General features: G+C 33.4%; 1 protein-coding gene across 2 annotated transcripts in view; it reads left to right on the forward strand.

Annotated features, from left to right (window-relative positions):
* Positions 1 to 18,202, forward strand: part of DNAH8 (dynein axonemal heavy chain 8) — a 103,371-nt gene that overhangs the window by 21,983 nt on the left and 63,186 nt on the right. The window contains exons 21-37 of one of the 2 annotated variants that reach the window (XM_072331529.1): positions 767 to 869; positions 2,530 to 2,708; positions 3,945 to 4,134; positions 5,742 to 5,868; positions 6,395 to 6,630; positions 7,895 to 7,999; positions 9,160 to 9,273; positions 9,819 to 9,881; positions 10,388 to 10,488; positions 11,908 to 12,045; positions 13,441 to 13,681; positions 14,680 to 14,879; positions 15,225 to 15,378; positions 15,480 to 15,643; positions 16,607 to 16,709; positions 17,345 to 17,449; positions 17,719 to 17,880. In XM_072331529.1, the coding sequence (XP_072187630.1) occupies positions 767 to 869; positions 2,530 to 2,708; positions 3,945 to 4,134; positions 5,742 to 5,868; positions 6,395 to 6,630; positions 7,895 to 7,999; positions 9,160 to 9,273; positions 9,819 to 9,881; positions 10,388 to 10,488; positions 11,908 to 12,045; positions 13,441 to 13,681; positions 14,680 to 14,879; positions 15,225 to 15,378; positions 15,480 to 15,643; positions 16,607 to 16,709; positions 17,345 to 17,449; positions 17,719 to 17,880 (2,485 nt within the window). Of the gene's footprint in view, positions 1 to 766; positions 870 to 2,529; positions 2,709 to 3,940; positions 4,135 to 5,741; positions 5,869 to 6,394; positions 6,631 to 7,894; positions 8,000 to 9,159; positions 9,274 to 9,818; positions 9,882 to 10,387; positions 10,489 to 11,907; positions 12,046 to 13,440; positions 13,682 to 14,679; positions 14,880 to 15,224; positions 15,379 to 15,479; positions 15,644 to 16,606; positions 16,710 to 17,344; positions 17,450 to 17,718; positions 17,881 to 18,202 lie in introns of both variants that reach the window. The other variant, XM_072331530.1, reaches the window with a different exon arrangement.

Raw genomic sequence — 18,202 nt, forward strand, 5'->3', positions numbered from 1 at the left:
TTTCTTCCCTATAATGTATTATCTATTGAAGAACTCACCTATTTAGACTTCTGTTAAGTTGGGTAATTTTAAGTTAGGTAAAGTTGATGGTATTTTATCATTAATACATATTGAAGTTTGTATTACTTCTTTTTATGAGGTTGTCTTTCACATGAAATTTATTGAAATTCCGATCTTACTGATGTCAGAGGGAGTTTTATTGGATACATTCACACTGATTAAAAATGGTTTCATCTTTTTATTAGGCTATAATACCATATTGTTTAATGCTACCTTTTTTGTGTCACTCAGTCACGTGGTAGCACTCAGAAACTGTTCTTTACACTTTGTCTTTAATTTTAGTTTTGAGGGGCTTCAGGTTTTTGGTATTTTGTACTGGCTTATCATCTTTGGAACTGCCTGGTTGTATATTTATTTAATCTTCCATGTGGCAACTCTTACTGCTGTAGTCTGTTGCATGAAATGGTCAGTGAAACCTTTTTATGCCCTACTCAAACACTGGCAAATCATCATCATTCTTAAATTGAGAGATCTAAATCCAGAATCAGAAAATATTCTGGATAAAAAGTTACGAAAACAATGTATATCTAAAAGTAGCCTTTGTCTGAATGATGGACTTGTGGCTATTTTCTTTATCCTTTAAGCATAAAGCTTGTCAAATAGCTAATGCCCTAATAATGTAGGTTGCCACTGAAATGGTAGCTCACTAAGATAATTTGAATGCTTCATAGCAAAGTATGTATGACATGTTTCAATTTTTTTTTGGCAAAACTACATTTAGGAGACCAACTCTTTCTGCTCACCCAAGCAAGCCTGAAGAGAATGTTTCTTTTCTAAAAGCAGAAGTGCACCTTGCTATACCTAATGCGGTAAGATACGTGTTACATAGCTAAGGTAAAATACACTTACAATGTCTCTGCATTTTCACAAGCACAGGATGTGGGTACATGTCTACTGAACCAGCACCAATTCAGAAACAGAACTTTATTTTAACAAGTAGGATTTTGGAGGTTCCTTGTTCTAATGCATACAATTGCTCAGTCTGTTAAATTGATTTGTAAAACATTACAGTCTCTTTTTTAGCAGTTTATACACAAGTTCTGAGTACTACTGTGGGATAATTTCATCATTTCAGAATATTGCCTTAGACTTGAAAGCTATAATGTTTTAAGGACTACGTTGGAGGACTGAGAGTATCCCATGATTGATGTTTGTTCCGTAGTTTAAAAAAAAATGTTGGCTTACTCTTCTTTCCTGGATCACTCTCAGGTAGATTCTCCCTCCTATTCAGCATTCTGGAGGGCCTTTTCTCAAGCTTATCCTACATATAAATATTTTCAGAGAAGAGTAGGATAAAGCTACAATTAACATTATTCTGACAGTGCAGCTGAGAAGGCTCTGTGTTTGAGAACTCCTGGCTGTCGTGTAGTACTAAAGAAAATAGTCTAGTGGCTGATCTGTGGCCTCAAAGCCAGCTGACCTGAAATGGCTTCTATTTACATTTACAAATGCTTTTACTCCTGAATCTAGGAGTATTTATTTAAACTGTGTCTTAGGAACAGCAGCTATCTATAATTTATTCTCCAAACTGTGCCTGATTATTTATTTTGTGCTTGGTGTTTTTTGAGAGAGGGCTATTTTACTTCCCCTCAAACTATGCAAGGGAGTATACAAGTACTTATACAGTGTGGAGGATGGCACACTAGAGCTAGTGTTTTCAGTCTGTTCTGTTTGTTTGTTGCTCTGAATCACGGATTCTTGTTTTACTCTGGTCACTGAATAAGTTCTCTGTTTGGCTTTGGGTATTCTGGATACAAAATCCATTGTGAATATATAAGTTGAGATTAGAGCTAATGCATGGAGTTTCATTCATTGTCTAATTACTGTGCTTTCTATAAAGCATTTGAAGCAATACTGCTTTGGGGAGAAAAAAATGTAGATCAGTACTTATTCAAGTAGAACCTTTCTGACTGTGATATAGGTGATTGTTGTCTTTCTATATATGCAAGCGCCTAGAAGGAGAGGTTATATACTTTAAAATATTCTTTAAGATGGGCATCTGTATGCACATTTATGACCAACCCTCTTATAATTCTCTCACAGAATTTAGGATCTGGTGGTTAGGAGGAAGAGAGAGGAAGATCTTGATCTGATGTTTATAATGCCTTGTAATTCTAGGTTGCAGGGGAAAAAAAACCTCCTTGTGACATATATCCCAGATTATAAGAGTCTTTTAGGAATTGTAAAAACAAAATAAAAAGAAAACAATAACAACAAAACAAGCTACTAATGCTTGGATGGCAGTTTGCCTTCAGTGTAACTGTACAAATAGGTGGCAGATCAATACAGTACTGTATGTTTGTTTCCTTTAGAATCAATTCTGAGGCAGACATACTCTTAACAGTTACATTTTCTGGATCCTCTTCTGGGATGTGTTCCGCAGTTCACTGTAGATAAAGTGAACCTGAGATCGTAGAGAATGACAGTCAATTGCATTTTTTCCAACAGTATTTCAACTGTTTTGAATAGGTAATGGTTCCCAGTTTAGACGATATGCAGCAAGCCATCAATCGTACGATTCAGCTGATTCTGGATGTAAGTCGTGGAGTTGCACAGTGGGGACAGAAGCATTTGCTAAAATCTAGTTTGAAAACAGGATTAGCGTCTGCAAAGGGAGCAGGAAAATCAGCCAAAATGGAGGAAAGTAAGTTGATTTATTTTTATTTTTTTAATGATTTCAACTTTGAATTCTAACAACAATGCCATATTCTTATTATGATTCCTTTGGAAAATTGATAACATCTAGGAGAGATTTTCTTTCTGATTGTCCTGTATTGGGACTTTAAAATCAATTAAAACACAGAAGTGGCAGAAGACAATCCTCATGAGATAGCCTTTTTCTCTGCTTTGTCAAAATACAACATTAGCAAGTAACCAGTTTCATCACCATCAAGTCACACTCACCAGCAATGGTCAGGGAGGAAGGGATGCAAGAATGATAGATGATTGTTTGGTCAAGGAAATCTATGGAGTGTATTGGTGTGGATGAGTCAATCTGAGACATTGTTTCTGGTGACCAGGTCCCCATGATGGTCTTGATGCTAAAATAAAATGCTGTCTTTAAACATTGTGAGTGTCAGGAAGAGTGAGTTTTCCTAATACATTCTGTTAAATCTGCTTTGAAATGCTCAGGCACCTGTCTGGGCAGTAAGGGTTACTTAGATCTCACAACTGTCGGTGTCTACAATGACTCCGATTATATCAAAAGTTCACCAAGTATTTAGGGACACAATAGACTGCATTTTACTTTCCTTCTGCATGAGTTTACTTTTAGATGTTAAAGGAGTCAGAGCTCCTGTTTCAGCATGAACAGTGTAACTGGAGCAGCAGCTATCAGCATTTAAACCTTTCAGTTAACTCTGAAAAGACTTAGATACCAACAGTTAGATTCGTGCAGACTCAAAATACACTTTATTTTTGCACTCATATAAGTCTTCTGGCAAGGTCTTCTGTTTGTGTTTGTTGTGTTGGTTGTTATTTTTTAGTCTCCAGGAACTAACAAAAAGCTATCTAGAATATTCTAGAAATTTACAGTATCTTAAGGGTTTATACAATTTAAAACATACAAATTTTAAAGGAAAAAGCACATGATATTTACAAGGCCTTGTCATGTTCTTTTTGCAGTTAAACTAGACGAAATAAAATTATAATAGTGAATGAAGAAGACTCTTTTCTTTCTGTTTGGAATTATTAAGTGCAGGCTGAATCTGGCCAAACTCTGTAGAGCCTGCCCTGAACTAGCAACTGGTACCTAAATATTAAGCAGTTAGATGTATAAGGAAGGTTGTTCAGCCTTACTGAACAGCATAGTTTCTGTTTAGAGAAAAAACTATCACTAACTGGATTTTTAACAGCTTTATATTTACATTTTATTTTGCAGAAAGAGCTGAAGAAGGGATGAAAAGAAAACTAAGAAATTTTTATTCAGGTGTTGCTGAAAGTGAAGATGTTTCTAAATTAGTTGTGCTCCTCTCTTCTTCTATGAATTCTATAAGAGAAATAGCTAGTGAAGCTCTGCAGGATTTTCAGAAATATAAAGAGCTTTGGACAGAAGATAGAGATGCCAAAATTCAGGTGAGTTGAATGCTAATCTCCTGCAGGACTGTTTGTCTGCATCTTTTGAATCATCTTTTTCGTAATTTAAAAGTAGAAAATAATAAGAAAGAACAGCATGAAGGAAAAGAGTGTAGAAAAGAAAAGAAACAGCTCAAATTTTAATTTTCTCTGTTAGTAGTGGTTGGAGTAATAGTATATTTCCTAAGTAGAAGGGACTGCACACTACCTACTTTTGGTTTGAGAGCAGGGTTTTTCTGTTTCTGTGCCTTTATAGATGCTGATAAAGAGGACTTAAGTTTTTCATTTGTTAACTTTTCTTTAGATGTCTCTGGATTTAGGGCCATAAGAAAATTCTATAGTATGGCATGATAGATATATGACAACTCATAGAGCATGTTACAGCTGCAGTGCCGATTACTTGTGCATTTTTCTGAATGGAAAATATTTAAGCTCTTATTTTGAGTTAAACGTTTATTTTTATTCATCACTCTTCCTTTATTTTTACTGGATGAATTCTCCAGTCTCTATTCAGCAGATATTCTCTATTCCCTTCCTTGTTGTTTGAATTATAGAGGGTGACTTGTCTAAGTTAAATCCTCAGAAGTGGAAGAAAAATGTAGCACTTACTACGGAAAGATTTGTTTCCAGTAATTTTCTAGGTTTTGGGAATTCCAGTTCAGAATATTCACATCACTCTACAATAGCATTTCAATTTAAATTCAGTGGAGGAAATCTGCCATTTAACCTAATTTTAATTTAGTTTTCTATTTAATAGAAATATATTGTATATTGCATTCCCTGTAGATAGATCAGTGAGTATTACATCAGCTTGTTTACTGAGGGAGTACTGGTCTCTTTGTTGGCACACTGCGACTTGTACTAAGAAATATGCATTATGTGCAGAAACATGAATTGTACTGTTAGTCTGATTGAATTTTACGTCTAGCCAAATAAATATTGTAATTTTGAACTAGATAATGCTAAAGAAAAGAATATTGTTACAAAAGAATCCTCAATAACAGGGCATATAATGTTTGGGCACACACGCCCCTCCTTTCTTTAGCCTGTGTGGGTACTTTCAGACAAAAGTATTATGAAAGATCTTTCAGCATTTATTGCTTACCTATGAAATTTAGACATACTGAATATTGCTTTTGAGTAACATTTTCAAAATGCAGCGTTTCAGAATGACAAAATCTTTGTAATCTTGAGTTCTTCTGCTCATGGAGCTGCTTACAAAATTTGTTTTACTGTGGTTGTTTTACATTATACTGGTGGTGTAACTTTTATGGATGTGCAAACGTGTTATTTTTAATCTCTGTTAAGGTGCTTTCACAAATCCTATAGGAAACCAGTATGTCTTGGATATCTGTTTCTCTGTTAAATTTGATTGGTATTTGTCAATAAGATTGAGAATTATTGACTGAGAATTGAATATATTTTCATGCCTAGTCACATGCATATTAGTATTTAGCAAGTGAATGGAAGGCTAAATTCAAGTATAAAATTGATTTAAATTCTCTGTAATTCCTGAATAAGTGCTGCCACTTGCTTTACCACAAATGTGAAAAATGGCATTTGTTGACTCACTTTTTTTGTTGTTTTTTTTTTTTACCTTCACCTAGCAATTTTTGGCTAGTTCTCCATCTCTGACTGAAATTAGAGAAGAAATACTTCACTATGCTATGTTTGAGCAAGAGATGAAAGATTTGAAACCCACTCTTCTTCTTGGTCCAATCGAGTTGCACACAGGTATGACATTTTCTTTTCTTTGTAGTAAGGTAATAAAAAAAAAAAGAAATCATGTTACTTGGTTTATTCTTTGAAATAAAATGTTTACAGATATGAATAAAAAAATAAAAATTACAAAGGAGGTTTATTTTCATATTGCTGCAAGATGCCTTGCAGTTTTACTTGTGAAGTATTCCCATTCCCAGTACTGAAATCCCAATATACTGCTTAGACAACAAGACAAAAACCATCACTCATCTTCATATGCATGGTTAATATATATTAATTAAATATAATCACTGAGAATTTAAATTTATAATCAGAGATTTTTTTTTTTTCCATTCATCTTCTTTGCACATTGTATATATAAGCTTGCCAGTGTGTTTTATGGATATACCATACAAAAAGAGAGGTGTATTTCAGCATACTAGAAGTTGTTAAAATGCAGTAATTGGATTGATCTTCTGCTCACACTCTTCCTAATTGCTCTGTAAAACTATATGTGACGTATGAATTTTTTGTTTGTTTGCTTTTGTTTCTAAATCAGGACCATTGAAATCAGCTTTATCAGCTGAAGCCAAAGCCTGGAAGTTACTCCTTTGTCATTATTTAAATGAGGAATATAAAAAGAAAATGGCAGACATGATATCATTCATAACCACATATTTAAAGAAATTGTCTCGACCTCTGAATGACCTAGATGATGTCAGGCTTGCGATGGAAGCTTTATCTATCATACGTGATAACAAAATAGAAATGGATATGACCCTGGGACCTATTGAAGTAAGATGACTTTTAATTTTTTGTTTTTATTAATACAGTATCATATAGTAGGAATCGTAAAATAAACTGAGAACCCAAACAAGCTTACTGTCATGAAGCAAGTAGGCTAAAGATAAACAACAAAATAATATTTATTGGGTTTTTTAGTAAAAATTATGAATCATTATAGTTTATATTGCTTGATCCTGTATAAATACAGAACAAAAAATTGTTTCCCTATTAAACTACAATTTAAATACAATATAGGAAGAAATATGTGCAAAAATTAGCAAATGAAAACACAAGAGAAGGTAACAATAATCTCCCTTTACTGTATGCCTCCATTAGACTTAATCCTCTTTCTGACTCTTCTATATCTATAAGCAAAGATTTTGATCAAATATGACCAGAATACATTTATGGAGTCACACATCACTGTATGCTGTCAGAAATTTGCAGCATTCTCAAGTTTTCCTGATATTATTCAATAAAAGAAGCTCATGGAGCCTTGTATGTACTTGGAATTTTTTATCATACTCAGAAGCGGTCAGTTTAATGTAATGTGTTTATTTTACATTTTCATACAACTTTTGCAGAAGAAATTGTACTTTTGAATAGCAACATTTTCATTTTGAAAGTCATCCATGTGTCATTTACTTGGCACCAGAAAGGACTTTTAGTGGATTATTGTCATTTTTGGTAGCTTTGTGTTAAGAAAGTATCTCCTGAATATTCTTTCTTAGTCTGAGTGTCTTCAGGCTACTTTTCAGTCCAAAGGTACTAACATGATCATCATATGCATAGGCATTAAATACAATAAACAAGGAAAATGAGTTCAGCACTATTTAAGAAAGCTATTTTAAAATAATGTGTGCCCTGTTTATAGAGATTAATAAAAGGTATTTGAACTGCTTGAATGCAAATAAGTTGCAAAAGAGAGTAAAGGATAGGTTCATTGTGTAATAGATACATATGCAAGCACTTGATAGTTTCAAAAACATACAGAAAAACATATGGAACATAAAGATTTCATAAATGACAAAACATTTCATGACTATCTAGTTTAGTTTTTCAAAGAAATGTTTTTTTACTGTTTTGACCTCATTCGTATTCATTCTCTAACTTCATTTTAAAAGAAAAAAATCAACATTTTATGCTTAAACTATATGATGAGATTTTATTTGAGATATATGTAGCACATGGGAACTATGTTTCTGCAAATGAATTAAACACTAAGGTGTTTTTTTTTTTTTTGTTATTGTTTTGTTTTTTAATTTTCATGTAGGAAGCCTATGCCATTTTAAACACATTTGAAATTGAGGTTACAAAAGAGGAATCAGAAGGAGTTGATACACTCAGATATTCTTTTAAGAAATTGCAATCTAAAGCCGTAAGTGTATAAAACCATGTTTCTGTGTTTTTCAGAGTTTGAAAGTTGGTGTGGGACCAGTTGTAACTCCATCCTGTTTTCTCACTCCTTGTTTCAGTTGCACACTAGTGTCTGTCTATACCTTTGATTACCATGTTCATTTTCTATTTTATTTATTTTTTTTATGAAGCGGTTCTTTACTGTTTACATATTATTTCAGCTCATATGTAGAGGTTTAAAAACTGCAAGAAAATAAGGAATTCATTACTTTTCCTCATTTGTTCCACTGCTTTCATTTCCTGTTTTTGCTTCATTCTGCACTTAGGTTACAAGAGTTTCATAGGTGCATACTCTGTCATTGCCCTTACCCTAAAATGATGATTTCACACTTACCTTTATTGTTTAGGTCAGACTTACATGAATCAAAGCTCCGTGTGTATTGGATATTGTCCTGAAGTGGAAGTGTAGATGTTTAGATGGAAATATTTATATGCAATGTAAAAATATTTTATTGCAATGAAAATATCTTGTCACAAAGGTTAAAAATTCTAGAAAGGACTCAAGAGGTCAAATTGTATTTTTTCATTTCCATTTCATGCAGTTCTTGATTATTTCTCTCAAGCTTTTGATCAAATAATCAAAAAATATCTTGTATTGGAAAGGACCTTAGGGATCCTTTATTTGGAACTCCCTTCTGGTTGGCAGGGACACCTTCCACTAGACTGTTGCTCAAAGCCCCATCCAACTTCACTTTCAACATTTCCATAACTTCTCTAGGCAATGTATTGCAGCGCCTCACCACCCTCTGTGTAAAGAATTTCTTCAGAATATAAAACTATCCTCTTGTCCTATCATTACACTCTGATAAAGGGTCCCTCTCCATCTTTCTTGTAGGCTTCCTTTAGAAACTGGGAGTTGTTAAAGAAAGTACTGAACCATCACTGATGAGGAGAAAGTAATGTTTTGGGTTTAGAGAGCTTTTTGGAAGGAAGTACTCTTTTGTTCCCTTCTCACCCTTCTTCATAATGAAATATGCTCATGTATAAGTGAAGGGAGAAATCATTTTTTCCCACTTTTTAGCTAAAAAAATGGATCACGTAGCACTGTAAAAGAAAATAAAACTGTTTAGCTTCAAATGATTTTTTTAAAATAACGTTCATTATTAACCTTCTGTCTGTCAGAACAAAATTCAAGATGAGCTGACCCGAGTTCAGCCTAAATTTAAAAGCAATTTACTGGAATCAGTTGCAGTTTTTCGGGAGGATGTGTCAAACTTTGGAACAGCATATGAAACGGTAACTAATTTGAACTTTTTGTTAATGTGTACAGGTTGTACTTAGTTTTTCAGTATTTTTTATTTGCATCAGTTAGATGTCAGAGTATTATTCTGTTGAGCTACTGAATGCTTGATGTCATGGTTACTAAGAAGGCATTGCTATATGTCAACATTTTTAGTCTGGAGTAACAGCAGCACAAACAGCTTCACAGGTGAAAACAATCCTGGTGACAACTCTTTCCATGAGATACATACTTAGAAATGCGTTTAGAAATTGCAACACATTATGATATCTTTTATTATACCACAATATTTAAAAGATGTTGTTGGGCCACTCACTGATTTTGTTTGATTTTAACAAAAACAAGAATATGAGAGTCTAGTACTATTCCACTCAATTAAGCCAGTGAGTGAATATTACCTTTTATTAGATTTACCATTTTAAGTATTACACCACCAACAGACATAAGTTGACTGGAACTAGACTGTCAAAAGATTACGTAGTTTGGACTTCAATCACTTTGGGAATTAACATTCAGTTTCTGTTTATTTTTTGTTTAAAAGGAAGGCCCTATGGTTCCAAATATTCCACCTCAGGAAGCTAGTAATAGGCTACAGATCTTTCAGGTAAGCAAATAAACAGATAATTTTTGAAAGAATTAAAATTAGATCCAGTGTTGCTTTTCAGAGTAAGTTTAGGAGGATACATTTAAAAAGATTGCAACCATAAGCCTTTTCTTCATAAGCACTTCCATGTGAGATGCCATTATGTCAGAATGCCCCCCTGCTGCCATTTGTCACGTGGAAACAAATAGGTGGAATGGTTCAACCTCTACTGCCATACCACCATCGGCCTCTGAATTGGTGGCCCACCATGATAAAATAGGAGGCATTACTTTCAGAGCCACTCTCATATATTTTCACTGAGTTCAATAAACAGATTTGAGTATTGCTATCGATGAGAACTGTTTAAAAATTTTATATGAAAATTATTTTTTAATCATTTAAATAATACTTCTATTAGATGACAAGTTTAGAACATCAATGATTTCTTATTAGATAATTTAAAATTTAAAGTATCTAAAATTTAAAGTATTTTTTTATTTTGTCTGGATGAATCCTAATTTATTCAGGGTAATTTTGATGAGCTTTGGAGAAAGTTTATCACATACTCTGCTGGGGAACAGTTGTTCGGACTGCCTGTCACAGACTATGAAGTTTTGCATAAAATCAGGTAACTGCTGAAATACAGCTGTCTTAGGTGTTTAATAGGTATACTGGAAAGGCAGAGGGTGTGTCAAGGAGGGAAATGTTAAAATGTGGAATGTTTCCACGACTTTAAATTGAGAAAATATCAACAAAAATTTTAGAATTCTAAGGAATTTGCTAAAAAAAAAAAAAGTAATTTTATTTATATATTGTGGTGACAGAACCACGCCAGATTATTTTAATACAGGAATGCCATGTCCTAATAATATAGCCATGTATACTCATAAGTAAGTATAATATTATGCTATAGTGATAAGATAAAATAGTAACTAAGAAGAAACAGGCAAGGAAAAGTCAGTGTGTAATCGTACATGACTTTATATCATTAGAGCTTTATGAAGTCTAAGTTTTTCGAGCAGCTGTACTAATGAAAATCATACTGAAGTTTCTGCACCAGCCATTTTAGTGATTGATGATGATTCATATAAATGAGGATCTGACCCTTTCTGGCTTTTTTTGCATTAACATTTTAGTTCAGATTCAGAGTGTGCTTCTGTAGTAAATTGAGTAATTGTCACCATTTGCCATGGCACACTCTGATTTGCACAGCAGAGCCAGCTCAAAGTGGGCAGAATCATATCTATAGCTGAAACAACCCAGGAGGATCACAAATTCCATCTCCAGAGTCTGCACAGAGAAACATAAAGGTTAAACCACGTCTAAGTGCATTGTCCATATGTCTCTTGAATACAAGCAGGCTTTAGTACATTGCTCCTTTTTCTGGGGACCTTGTTCCTGTTCTTGACCACCCGCTCAGTAAAGAACCTTTTCCTCATGTTCATCCTGAACTTTCTCTGACTCAGGTTTAAGCTGTTCCCTTATGTCCTATCACCAGACACTAGAGAAAAGAGGTTAATGCCTTGCTCTGTGCACCTTATCTTGAGGAAGGTGCAGACAGCAATGAGGTCATCCCTCTGTTTTTTAAGCTAAGCAATGCAAGCATCTTCAGCCACTCCTCATAGGCCATGCCCTCTTGTACTTTATTCATCATTGTTGGCCTATTTTAGAGACATTCTATTAGTTCTTATGTTCTTATATTTATATCCCAGAACTGCACATATTACTTGAGGTGAGTCTGCTGTTGCTGACTACAGGGGATACTTGCTTCTTTTGGATGAACAGAATTTGTTTTGAACTAGACCAAAGCAAAACCTCTCCCATATAAGTTTGGTGTTGATAATAGGTATTCAGTATAATTTTTTGTGCATATGTGTTTTATTAACAAAATGTTCTTATCTGGATTAAAAAACATAATCTAATTGATCTATTCCAAGTTTTTGTAGTAATAGTAGAGGTACTATATGTAGAGATACTATATATTTAAGTACTGATAAATATTCAAATAGCTGTTTTAGTTTCTTGATATGATTTTTTTTTCTTCCAGAAAGGAGTTAGCCTTCCTTCAGAAACTGTATGGATTGTATGATGCTGTAATAAGCAGCATAAATGGTTATTACGAGATACTTTGGACAGATGTAGATATCGAAAAAATTAATTCTGAGCTTCTGGATTTTCAGAACAGGTGTGATCACTGTATGAATTGTAACTTATGTTAAATGTATTAACATTCAGGTGAATTCAGTAGAGTTCTTTGCTATATTTACAACATAGAACTTACACAAATAATATTTATCTTAAGGTGATCATGCTTGCCAAGGAGAGCAAGATAATGCTGTACTTTTATTTAGCCAGCCTATTACCTGTAGTTTTGATAACAGATGTTGTGGTTTAACTGATCAGGCAGCTAAGCATCACAGCCATTCACTCACACCCCTGCAGTGGAATTAGGGATAGAACTGGAAGAAACAAGGTAAAACAAAAGGGTGGAAATAAAGATGGTTTATCGGGACGGAAAATGAAGGAACAGTAGTTATAATAATAGTAAAAGAATATTCGAAACAAATGATTCACAACACAGTCACTCACCACCCACTGACCAATGCCTGATTTGTTCCCAAGTAGGAGCTTCCCAGCAATAGCCAGTTCCCCAAAGTTTTATAGTTCTGCATGATGTCATATGGCATAGAATATCCCTTTTTGCCAGTTTGGGTCAGCTGTCCTGTTGTTTCTCCTCCCAGCTTCTTATGAAGCTCTAACTTCCTTGTTGTTGGAGTAGCATAAGAAGCTGAAAAGTCTCTGATTTAGCATAAGCACTTCTCAGCAACAGCTGAAACATTGGTGTGCTGTCAACGTCCTTTTCATACTAAATCCAAAGCACAGATCCATACAAGGTGCTAGGAAGAAAGCTAACTTTATTTTATTAAACTGTTTCAGAAGTATTTTATTTTATTAGATTGCTTCAGAAATGTATATGTATATATATATTTTACATTTTAAGGAATACCTTCATTATTACTGGAAGAAATAACAGTAGGACAAGAATTACTTTGCAACAGAATAACTTCATTAAGTTCAGTCCATCACTAACTTGATACATAATGCAGTACTGCATTATGACAAGCCCTTTTGGGTAGGTTCTGTAAAAGTAGGGCCAGTGTGATAGTTATTCCTTTCAATCTCTTTCCATGCCCTGCCCCCATTAGAAGTATTTAGTTTTCATTTTCTTAGCTAATATTTTCAGAACCTCTAACCAATATGAGAAGAGAATGTAAATCTTGCAGAAATCAATAGTACATATATGGAGTTAACTAATTAGATTTTTTATTAATAAACATTTGTAAGGTAAAGCAGCTAATGGACGTATGTCTTAATGCAAAGTGCAATATTTCTGTTTGTTTGGTAAAAAATGTCAAATATTATCATTATTAACAGAAGTTAATTTGACACAATTTCACATAGAAAATGTTGACTTTGATAGCAGCTCCTTTGTATCTCCTATTTGTTTTTAGAATGTTTTTAAGATTTCCTGAATCTGTAAAAGACCATTTGCTACTGCATCAATTTAACTCAATTACAGGTGCCGTAGACTACCTAAAGGACTTCAAACCTGGCAAGCATTTTTAGATCTCAAGAAAAAAATTGATGATTTTAGTGAGTCTTGTCCTTTGTTGGAAATGATGACTGACAAAGCAATGAAGACAAGGCACTGGAACCGTATAGCTGAAATAACAGGACATCAGTTTGATGTAGAATCTGATACATTTTGCCTTCGAAACATCATGGAAGCCCCAATTCTTCAAAATAAAGATGATATTGAGGTAGGTAAATACCTTTTTTGCCCTTCATTTGATGATATTAACAAAGAACATTAAAAATTAAAAGTTAGGTGAACATAAAAATATTTTTTACATTGTCTGTCAAGCAGACCACACTGGTTTAAATTAATGAATACCATGTTTAGAAATCTTATCTCTGTAAAGAAAAACAGAAATGTTGACTGGAATCTTTGGACACATGTTTGTAGATAATCTCTTCTTCCCAGTCCTGATTTCTTAGCCTTTTGTTTAATAGAATATTAACTTCAAACAATGAAATTCACCTAAATTTTTATTGTCTGATTGCTTTAAAGATTTGTAAACGAATCAGAGGTTTTACAGAGAAAAACTCCATGATTCTTCATTTATCTTGAATACTTTTCTAGACCTTTATAGAGTCTTCTGAACTATACAACTTTAAAAGTTTTCCTCATGCAGCCTGAAAAAGAACTCAGTGCAGTTTGTGAGTGTTATAGGTTAAATACAAATGAAAATGATATTGTATACATACTTAATTTGATTTTTTTTCTTAATGGAAGCATTACAGGTTTATCTGCTTAATTTTATATTCAAATTCTGTTTTGAATGGGTTATTGGATTTAATGATCTCCAGAGATTCTTTCCATCTGAAATGCTGTTGATTCTATAAATTGAAATGTGACAGGATTAAGAGTTGGTAACAAGTATATCTACGTCATTACCCAAAACCATATAGAAAAGATGATTCAGAAATCTTGTGATGCAGAAATAACAAGATACAAAGCCACAGAAATGGGATGCTGATGCATTTCCAATGGAGTATTTTTTACTTATGCATATACTTCATTTCAGAGAGATTTCAGTAAAATTAGTATAGTGATTTCTACATTTGTGATATAACCATATTATGTTACAAAATTTCATACACTGATTTTTAAATAAACCATTATTGGAAGATTAACATTAGGAACAGTTTCATTTATGGAGAACAAAGATTCTAAAAAACGGCTTTTTCTTTTCAGGATGTATGCATTTCTGCTACAAAGGAAAAGGATATAGAAGCCAAACTATCTCAAATATCTGAGAGTTGGGGAAACCAATTTCTGAGCTTTTCACCATTCAAAGGGAGAGGAGAGCTACTGCTAAAGGGAACTGAATCAGCAGAAATCATAGCTTTAATGGAGGACAGTTTAATGATTCTTGGTTCTTTACTGAGCAATAGGTACTTTTAAAATGATTTTGCCTGGTGTTATCTGTAACTGTAATATTATTAGAATAAATCAATAGTAAGTTTGAATTGAATGTTAATTGTTAATTAACATAAAAAAAAGAATAAAAGCTAAAATTTCTGATTTACAAACTTCTGTTACTGGCAGACATTCATATATTAGTAGCAACTTAATATCTCAATATATTTCAGTGTAATAAAGTGGTTAGGAGCTCTTCAGGAGATTCTTCTTGCTCTCTAAGTGAAAAAAATATGAAAAATGTTTCTTAGCCATCATAATTTAGCTTCTTATTTTGTAATAGCTGTCTTTATTTCTCTGTTTTTCGTCATTTATTTCAGATACAATGCAGCATTTAAAAAAGATATTCAGAGTTGGATTGCTAAACTAAGTGGCTCTACAGACATAATTGAAGAATGGTTGGTTGTACAGAACCTCTGGGTTTATCTTGAAGCAGTTTTCGTAGGAGGAGATATTGCAAAACAGTTACCACAGGTAAACTTACAGTGTTTGCCTATTACATATTAATAGCTATCTGTGTACTAATTTCCAACAGAGGATGCTATGGAAGCATTTATTTTTTTAATTGTATATAGGAAGCAAAGCGTTTTCAGAATATTGATAAGTCATGGGTGAGAATAATGCAACGAGCTCATGAAATCCCAAATGTAATTTCCTGCTGTGTTGGAGATGAGACTATGGAGCAACTTCTGCCTCACTTACATGAACAACTGGAAGTATGTCAGAAGTCACTTACAGGGTATGAATTGCTTGATTTTATATATATACATAAGTGTATATATTTAATGTGTTTCTATTTTGAAAATAGTTTACATATAAAGTTAAATTTTAGTTCTGAACTAAATATTTAAGGATTTTCTAAGACAAATCTGAAGACTAGGTCTACTTTTTCTACATTATAGCTACACAGTTCCTGCTTACTTCTAATCTGCATGTTTCAGTATCCAGCAAGAGAAGCCTTCCAAACTTTTTGTAATTAGGTTTCTTCAAAACTGCACAGATAACTGCTAAAGATGATCTCTCTTGAATGAGAATTTATATTGATAATACTTGAAAGTTAAGGATTAGGTGCAGTTTTAGGAGTTTTGTTTACATAAAATCAAACAGTAAATTCTGCTCCTTCTGTTTGTTACCCATTCTGTGTGCATTGGTGTAGATGTGCTTTAGCTGAGACTCTTGCCTCATCCCCAATCCCATCACTGTTCCCTTAGGCTCATCTCTAGAAGGCCTGGTTTTATCCCCTTCAAATTTAGTTTAAAGCCTCCTCAAAAAGCTCTGCCAGCTTTTGGGCTAGGATCCATTTCCCCTTTTGAGACAGGTGAGACCCATCAGCAGATATCAGGCCAGGAGTTGAGTAAAGAGTATTTGCATCATGGGGTTATGATCTGTAAGAGTGTATTAAGAAAGTACCATTGCTGGTGAGCAAGCCAGTGAGGAAACATTCTTGGAGTGTATACAAACACATCATTTTCTGTTATTGTAAAAAATATTCTGGTTTGTTACTGTTTTTAAAAGCATTTCCTATTAAAAACCTTTTTAAAAATGTTCTGAAGTGAGATTTATTTTGACGTGAACCCAAGTCTTCTTTTTTGAATTAAACCTACAGAAAATGGAATAGTTATGTTTCAGTTTTACTTTCAGTCTTAAGGAGGGGAAAATAAGAGGTGAAAGATTCTAATGGAAGTCTTGTTCAATGTTAAAGATACTTAGAGAAGAAGAGGCTACTGTTTCCCAGATTCTTTTTTGTTTCTGATCCTGTCCTTCTTGAAATTCTTGGACAAGCAAGTGATTCACATACAATTCAGGTACAGCCCTAGTGTGTTTTTTTTCTCTTTAGAACTAAAAGGAAATTAAAATATGGAAAAGTAGTTAACAGATTAGAATGTGAACATTTTCTTGAAAAATCTGGAGATTATTTTTTTGTTATGTTTGTTTGCTTCTTGCTCTTTAGTCTCTAACAAAATAGGAACCAGATATCTGTAAAGAAAAACATTCATATTCAGAATCCAGAACACTAGAATATGATTTGCTTTTGCTTGCCCTTTTATGATTTGCTGGAGGTTCCTTTAATAAAAGGAACCCTATGTGACTTTGTGCTTAGCATAGCACTAAATCAGTCTGGTTGCTCTGGATTGTAGCTGAGAACTGAGATAAGATAATAGATCTAATGTAATAACTGATATTTGGTCTGCTCGATCACCTGTGGAAACTGTAAAACCGTAATACAAAAATTAACAGATTGAGATGAAATCCGACACAAATACTTCTGTAGTTATTATCTTTGGATGGCCTGAAGTTCATCCATAAGCTCAGACAAATCTTTCCAAGATTGCCTTACCTTAAATTTTGTGGTTTTTTTTGTTTTTTTTTCCTATGGTAATGTTATTTAATGTTAATGCTACTAAATAAAATTTGAATGACTTTTGAATTATCCTTGCAGCCACACCTGCTCTCAATAGCTGACAATATAAATGAAGTAGAATTTCATGAAAAGGATTATGATCGCATACTGGCAGTCATATCAAGAGAAGGAGAAAGAATATCGGTAACTCGCTGATTTTTTATTTCTCCCACAGCAATCTCATAATACATCAATAATTCTATTGCCCAACATATCAATATAAATTAAGTTGAATTATTGTTAGTTACAAATAAATGTTTCAATAATAAAATTGTTGTTGTTTTTTGCAGTATTTATAGTATTTAAATTTATAGTTGTTGTACAAAGAACTTTAGTAACTCTGTATTGTCCAACAGTGTTGAACAGAAGTTTGTTAACTACATCCTATTTTCTCCCTTTTATTAATTTCTCAGTTGGACACTCCAGTGATTGCAAAAGGACCAGTAGAGCTTTGGTTGCAAAATTTATTACATGTTCAGCAGATTTCATTGCATGCTATAATTAGGGCAGCATATTACCAAATTAGTGACACAGGATATGATTTGCTGAATTTTCTCTACCACTTTCCAGCACAGGTGAGAATACAGAGCATGGGTTTGTTTGTGTCATCTAGACTGTGTTTTCGGGGGCCTAGAAAATAAACAACATATAAACTAATGGACTGTCTATATGAGGAATTTTCCGAAGAGAAAACAAGGATATGAATCTTCCCAGTAGCAGGCAGACTTCAATTTTGGTACACAATGTCTAGCATAACATTTTTCTTGTAATCCACATTAAAATAATTTTTTATTCTCATAGAAAATATGAAGTAGAGCTTACATCTTCTATGATGGCTATTGAACCTTTCTGATACGCAAACAAAATTTATTGTGAAGCTTGATTTCTCTCTCATAA

This window comes from Excalfactoria chinensis, chromosome 3 (assembly GCF_039878825.1).
Source record: "Excalfactoria chinensis isolate bCotChi1 chromosome 3, bCotChi1.hap2, whole genome shotgun sequence".
Taxonomy (NCBI): domain Eukaryota; kingdom Metazoa; phylum Chordata; class Aves; order Galliformes; family Phasianidae; genus Excalfactoria; species Excalfactoria chinensis.